The sequence below is a fragment of the Hevea brasiliensis genome, chromosome 14 (genome assembly GCF_030052815.1).
Source record: "Hevea brasiliensis isolate MT/VB/25A 57/8 chromosome 14, ASM3005281v1, whole genome shotgun sequence".
NCBI classification, from domain to species: Eukaryota; Viridiplantae; Streptophyta; class Magnoliopsida; order Malpighiales; family Euphorbiaceae; genus Hevea; species Hevea brasiliensis.
This window is the reverse complement of record NC_079506.1, coordinates 80,675,579-80,683,411: the sequence shown is the minus strand read 5'-3', so window position 1 is coordinate 80,683,411 and position 7,833 is coordinate 80,675,579. Positions and strand designations below refer to the sequence as shown.

Below are 7,833 nucleotides of genomic sequence, written 5' to 3'. Positions count from 1 at the left end.
GGATATATAATGTTAAATTTGTAAACTTAAGAAAATTTTAAAATTCTTCAAAAATCTAAAATAATTTTGATTTTAATATTTGAGATAAGATTTTAATAATTAAAATTTAAAAATATTTAGATATTATAAATTAATTTATATACATAATTAAATTTAAAAATAATGATACAAAGAAGTGTCACACAATTTCTGTTGCGCGACACTTCTTTGTATCATTATTTTCAAATATTCTTATTAATCTATGTGGCACACTCTTAGGAAGCCTTTTTTAGGTATCTAAGGCTTAGCTTATTAGTTATTTTTTATCAAACATATTAATTATTTATCAGTTATTTATAAGTATTTTAATTTAATATGTAACTGTATTAAATACATATAAGCTCAAATTAGGTTATAAACACTAATTAAGTGCTTATAAACTAATTTTTATAAGCAAAGTTAAATGCCTTTAAAAACCTGTAAGTCTCTATTAAGGATGGCAATTGGTAGGATATCTGCAAAAATCACCCTATCCGAATCCGAATCCGAACCAAAATAATATTATCAAAACCCGAATCTATCCTAAATCCGAATAAAATTTATTCTCAACTATCCAAACTCATCCCAAACTCAATTATTATTACTCAAAAAAATCCGAACCCATTTAATTTTATATATTTTAATTAATATTTTGCATAAAAAGTTATTTTGATTAATAATTTATATTTTAAAAATTTAATAATTTTATAAAATATTTAAATTCCATTTTATATAAAATAAAATACATAAAAATTTATAAATATTATTATAAAAAATATATATTTTATATTTAATTAAGTATTTATATAAACGGATTCGAGTAACGGATACCCAACATATAAAACTCGAATCTAATTTAAACCTGTCATGGGTATTATTTTTCAAACCCAAATCCAATTACATAATACTTAAACCCGTCTTATTAGGATTCGGTCGAATCGGATATTTATAAAAATCTGACCAATTGTCATCCCTAGTCTATATTGTAATTAAGGGGGGAGATAAAGGAGAAAAAGAGATGTGAGGAGAGAGAGAATTTTAACATTTATTTTATATTATTTAACTTTTTATTTTATATAAAATAATTAATTAGTATAAATTATATATTTTTTAATATTCCATTTGATCCGATCAATTGCTACCCAAAGCATATTCCTATTGTGTAAAAGAAAACTTCCATTAATTGTTGTAGTAAGTTAGTGTTCCATGAAAGAGATAAGTTGAAAGTGTTTCAAATCCCATGAAGAAACTTTGATTTCTGATATGTAGGAGTTGACTCATGAGCACATTAACGCAATTCTTGGATCTCGTTCACTAAAATAACAAACAAATACTTGTTAAATTTAATGCTTTATCTTCTGTAACACGTTTCCTTGCATACATTTTCACTAAATTAAAGGGGGAAAAAGTTCTTCACTATATTAATTGCATTTGGTTGAACTATGCACAAGTAAGGAATCAAAGGCACCATTTCATAAGTCCAATGGTTGGATAAATTAGGAGAGGAAAAAAAAATAATGGATGGATTTGGGTTGATTACTTGATTTAATTTGAACCTTAATTTTATCCCTATAAAAGAATAAATTATATAGTTAATTTCTATGAAGCTTTGAAACTAATATTGAGCAATGTATAAAAAAAAATTATATGTGATGCTCTAGTCACCAAAACAATACAATACTCAAAGGTGAGTAATGAATAATTGAATAATGGGTTGTAAAACTCAAATCAGGTCCTAATAACTACTAAGTATTTGAACATAATGTTCAAACACTAGGACAAGCGTTGCTCGCCCAAGTATATGATACTCGAATTACATTAAAAGATAAGGATATCTATAGTCAAAGTCCTGACATTCTAAGGAATCTCAAATAAAGTGGACTCCCAACCCCACTTAATAATAAACTTCTAATCATAACAAGAATCTACATCAAAGTCTATTTATCCACAAGTCCAGTCCTCATTACTTATTAAAGCTAGAGCTGTGGTTAATTAATCCACCCAATATTTTTCAGTATTATCCATTATTATCTTGTGAATTCAATATCTACATCCATCATCTTATATCCGCAAAAAAAAAAAGAGAACAACATCAATACAATTATTAATTTCATATTGATTTCTATGAAGCTCAGTTATTAATTATGTATACAATTATCAGGATCGATTAAAAATTTCTTTAATAACCTTGTGAGTAATTGGTTGAATTTAACTAAATAATTCATTGTTTCATGCACAATGAAGACAAGCTTGGAGCATCTTTCTCAAGCTAAAAATTTTGATTTTTGTTTAGGAGTTTACACATGTGCAAATCAATGTAACTCTTGGATATTATTGGTAGGAATATGTAAATGTGGAGAGATTATTAGGTGCACCTAATTTATGAGCATCATCTTTTATAATTATGTGGGACTCACTTTTTATATTTTTGTGAAAGAGAGAACACTACTTTTATATGCACAAGAATATTCTATAATTTTCTATAAATGTGAGTAATCAGTTATGTAAAGTTAAATTTTTTATATTAAAAAGAAATGAGATGAGTGAAAAATATAAATAAGAATGATTCATAGATTCATAACTCTAAAGTTTTTTGTTGAATGTAATTTATAGGTTTATATGCTTGTCTTTTCACAAGCCTCGACAATAAAAATAATTAAGCCTTAACTCCACCTCAAAAACTAATTCACGGGGAAGAAGTTTGCTCAAGTATAAACATGTAAAATTTAGAAGCAAACACATCTCAATGGGTAGGCTTGATATCATTTAGAGAAAATAAATCAAACCTAACTTTATCCTAAAAACTAACTCAATGAGAAAAAGTTTACTCAAATCTTATATAAAACACAAACACTCACTGTGAAATAACATCTTTCACAAGTTTCATAACAAAGAATTCTCCTCAAGCGTTTTGCGCTGTCAAATATCTAATGTCTAACACTTGCCCCTCTAAAATAACTCACAAAACAGCATCAAAAGACTTGTCCAAATATTTTTCTGTAAATAAATAGGGAAACAAAATAGAAAAGAAAATCTGGCACATCACGTGCGGCCAGATATGAAGAATGTGCTTCTCCTTATCTAGAAGTTTTAATCGCCACTGTTTCTCATCTTCATTCAAAGCCTCATTGCACCTCTATATATTTGTTGACTTCAGTTTTTTTTTTTTTAAGATAAAAATATATTTTTATATTTTAATTGAATAATCAATATGCAAAGTAACGCTCCTTTCTTGGGATCCCAAGAAAATACAGCAAAGTATTAATTAATAAGATAGAAAATATTAGAAGTCAAAGACTTCTAGAAATGAAAGATACAGAGATTATATAATATAGCATGCCATTCCATGACTTACGAATCTTTGTCTGCTTGGTGTAATTATATTTGACTTGCAAGCTCTTAACCAACATCTCTGTGTTTAAACAAATCTACACATTGTATGTGTTGATATGGAGTTTCATCTCAAAGTCTTCTGTTCTATGGTTGTATTCTTTGTTCAAGTTGGATCCAAAAATACTCTTCTGCCTAGTCTGAATTGGTCCAGGCGTCATTCACCTGGCTTGCCAGGTTCGAGTCACCACTCCACGAATCCCCTATTCAAGAAACAAACATGTATTTCACTTCAAATGTTTGTAGGCAGACATCTGCTGCCAATCCAATCTTGTGAAAGAAGGGATTTACAATACAAGTTTGGCAATATATTTCTAATGTGTGTAATTTTATAAGAAGAAAATATGACTCAAAGCTTTGCACAGTGAAATCAGGCTTCACCAATTGATACAAAACTCATTTCATAAGAAAGCAAGTTAAACTGTTCTACAAAGGTTGTGAACTGCAATATTCCAAAATTGGATGAAGTGGGCTTCACCCACAGCTCCCAATTAACAAAATAAGATGAAAGTTACAATTAAAAGAAAGGGTTCATAAACTGTACATTTTAACTTAAGTTCCTCATTCTCTATCTTGCTATGTTGTCGCTGCCTGAATCTGTAAGAATGGTTAACCTCCTTGCTGTCTTCAAAAACTCACTGCCATAACAATCAGAAATAAAATGTCTTAGCCAAGTTTATAACAAAGAAACAAACCAAAAAGTTAAGTTAAATTTAATAGAAAAAGGACTAAAAAGAATATTTACAAGAAATCACCTAAAGGGCTCATCTCCTGTGTGTTTTATGGCACCTGCTGCGTCCCGGTAAAGCACACTGCTTGGCATATCTGAATTCTCAATGCCCAACATGTTAGCCAGCTTTCCATACAGCTCTTCATATGAACCGAGCACTGAGAGATCAAGAGTTCGACCCACATCTTCTGATTCCATGAACACCTTGCAATGACCAGTCTCCAAGCCAAGATCAGTTTCCTGATGATCTTTGTACCGGGGAGACACTTCATCTGAAGAATTTTCCAGCAGACCAGTCTGATGAAATACAGAAACAGAACCATCAGAAAGATTTGTGGTCTTCTCAGGATTTCCATCAGATGAACTATTTCCATTTGTATCACCAGAGCAGCTTTGAGAACTCTGCTGGTCGGGGAGAATGAGTTGACCAAACAATACAATGTGGGGTGCCTTAGTTTCACTGTTTTCCTTCAAGCTCATCGTGGGATTTCCCATTGTTAACAAGCAAGAAATTTTCTCATTGTTTTCAGCAACGCCCATGAAGTTGCGACTGGGGATTCTAGAAGTTGGTGCAGAATGATCAAGCTGCTGAAAACCAACTGGAAACAGACCCGACTGCAGTTTGTTGAAGTGGAGATCTGCTGAAGATAGTTCAAATTGAGCATGCCTGGCTCCCTGTATGCCTACAGGAATGTTATCTGAGACACAGCATAAGGGACTGTTTGAACTGAGAGGATTGCTGGTAAATGATGGCACTGGAAGTTGGCCAATTAAGGAAAAGTCTGGGGGTTGTGGAATTCTCAACTTTTTCATTGGAGGTGAGAAGGGTGAGAGGTGACTGGCGGGCATGTTTGAAACCAATTCAACCAGCCATGGGCTAACACGCTTCACATTCTGGAGTAAATCTGGCTCATCCCATGCAACCTGAAAGAGGAAATTTATTAGAAAAGGATATTTAGAAAGAAAGTTAGATTCAGAATCAAGTAACTTAAAACTACAAGAAGAGAATACTGGATTGGAGCTCAGAAAAGAAGATAATAAATTCATTAATCATGAAAATGATCAGCTCAACTTGACAGGGCAAATTATGTATCTTAATTTCAATGCAGAGAGTCAAATGACTTTGCAGCAAAAATCTGAATCATGCCTTTGATGGCAGTACCCTTAGAAGCACATATCAATAATGATGAGTTGATTTTTGAACCATATACTCAGAATATACACTGGATAACAGCTGCATACTCGTGATCACTTATTAAGATGATTCAATGCAAACAGCTATGCAATGATAATAATGATCAAGAAGGGGTACTTTTGAGAAGTCATATGAATCATATAGATATTCACGTCAACATTCCAACCTAAAAACAAAATTTGTACTGAAAATGAGTAACAGTGTTTAGGTTTTTGAGAGCACAATGATTTCATCAGGAGAACAACTTAGCATGAATTACCAAAGAATCACACTATTCAAAAATTTCTGGAAACTTAATATCTTGAAGCATTGAGCAGTATTTCATATATGCTGATGAAAAATGCAGATCAAAAACAGCATCAAGGAGTACTAAAGTTGTCCATTAAAGAGAAATTACATGTCTGCTACAGACACTAAATTAAGTAAGCAAGAAGTTAAAAAGCAAGGAGATTCAAGGAATAAAAGATCTACAAATATTAGAATCTCTAAATGCTAAATCAGGGTATAAAGTACCTGTAAAAGTCTCCATGGAGAATTAGGCCAGCGGATGCGATCAGCAATCTGAACAAAAGATATAGTTCCCATGAACCAGCTAATCCTAGATGAATCCTCTGTTTCAAAAGCCATTTTGAATCTCATCCCTAGACACCACTGAATCCGCATTGCAGCCTTCACAGCTGAGGCCCTAACACAAAATTCTGGAGCACTTGCTCTTGGATAGTAAACAACGTCAAAAGGCTGCCCATTGGCAGCAAGAGTTGCGGCCTGAATAACAGAGTCAGCCCTCACTTTGCCCTTCATATCACCATTACCGTTCCTTCTCATCAATTTACTCTCATCTTCTCTCAAAAATCCAGAATAACCCCCAAATGAATTCCACCCAGATAGACACTCATTTCCACCACCAATCCCTCTCTTGGCACGCCTAATCCCCACACAAAGATCCCCATTTTCTGCCCTCAAAAACACAATAGAATCCCCAGCTACAAGTTTCTTCTGATTCACAAAATTACTCCACCCAGTAGTCAACAAATGGCGACGGGGAGTCCCTCTATAGATATGCCTAAATTTCCAAGTCTCACCATGCACATCCTTGGCAAGAATAGTCTGCACAGGAGGCTCAGCACTGTAATCCAACCTTGGAAATATAGTCTCAGCACAATAACGAGGCACAGAGAACCCACCACCATTATTAGCATCAGACTGTGTCAATGTCTTGGCAAAAGAAGCAGGCTTCTCTTGAGAAGCAGTTCCATCAAACAAACCATCATCACTACCATCCTCCATGAACACCACATCCCTATCACTCAAAGGGATTAACCTAATTTTGGCAAAAACCTCATCAGTTTCAGGATCTGCCAAGTACTTTATGGCAGATACCTTGCAAGGGATCATTGCAGGAATCTTGCAATGACCAAAATCTACATTTCCTTGGGCATGTTCGGCATGCCCCTGAGGAAAGTAGTACACTTTAGAGCTCACAGAAGGCATTTGGACCATGCCACCAGCACAAGCATGCCATAATTGTGAATCTAAGCATTTCTCTGCAACTCTTTGGGATTTCATAACTCCAAAGTCTCTAATCATTTGCTTAATATGCAATTATGGGAATAGAAAATTACCTGCAAAAATAAAATGCCAAAAAGACATCATTTTTCAACGAATAAATTAAAACCCGAAAAACAAAATTTGATATTGTGAAATAATTTTTCCAAAAAAAATTCTAGGAGAAAAACCCAAAAACATAGCATTCATAATAAGAAAGAACAAAAGAGGCACCTTTGATTAAGCTTTAAAATCTCCAAGAAAACCCAACAAAATTTCCAATTTCAATTTCCTTTTCTGGCAAGCAAATAAGCTAAGAGAGAGAGAGAAAGAGGAGAAGGAAAGGAAAAGGGGGCAAATGGAAAGACAGAGAGAGTGAGAATTGAAGTAAAAGGTTGAAGCTTGAAAGAGAAAGAGAAGGAGGGGTGTAGGTTTATGAAGAGGTAGGAGTATGGATATGTTGAAAAAACAACTAATATGATATTCTTCCTTGGTTTTGAGTCACAAGTCCACCACCACAGACAAAACTCAGGTGAAATTGGTCCAATCAATGATTTCATTTATGCTCTTTTTTAATTTTTTTCCCACTTTTACTTTCTTTTTGCCCCGCCATCTCAAACTTGTGAAGAAAAGCACCCACCAGTCAAAACAGGCTGCATTGGGTTGGTTTCATTACATTAGGTGCATTTAATATAAAAGAAAAATTAATAATTACTAAATTAAACATATATAATAAATATAATAATTATTAAATTTATTATATATTCTTATTTAATATTATTTTAAAATTTAATAGGCTTTTAAGTCTAATTTAAAAGCTGATTTATGAGTTAAAAATCTTTAGAACATATACAAGTCTAGTGAACATTAAATATTTAAGTGATATAATACTATAATGGACATTTAAGTTTAATTTAAAAGTGAACTCATAAGTTGAAAATCTTTAAAAAATATA

General features: G+C 32.6%; 1 protein-coding gene across 2 annotated transcripts; it reads right to left on the bottom strand.

The window, feature by feature from the left end:
- Positions 1 to 3,246: 3,246 nt before the first annotated feature.
- LOC110643417 (auxin response factor 18) lies at positions 3,247 to 7,348 on the bottom strand. Of its 2 annotated transcripts, XM_058133425.1 has the most exons (5): positions 7,113 to 7,348; positions 5,847 to 6,955; positions 4,164 to 5,062; positions 3,953 to 4,046; positions 3,247 to 3,611 (listed from the first exon to the last, which is right to left on the bottom strand). In XM_058133425.1, exons 2-4 carry the CDS (start codon positions 6,918 to 6,920, stop codon positions 3,977 to 3,979), a joined length of 2,043 nt encoding a protein of 680 aa, XP_057989408.1. In that variant the 5' UTR covers positions 6,921 to 6,955; positions 7,113 to 7,348; the 3' UTR covers positions 3,247 to 3,611; positions 3,953 to 3,976. The 2 variants fall into 2 exon arrangements, with proteins under 2 accessions (XP_057989408.1, XP_057989407.1); XM_058133424.1 differs by lacking the exon at positions 3,247 to 3,611 and having other exon boundaries at positions 3,793 to 4,046; positions 7,113 to 7,347.
- Between the last annotated feature and the right edge of the window lie 485 nt (positions 7,349 to 7,833).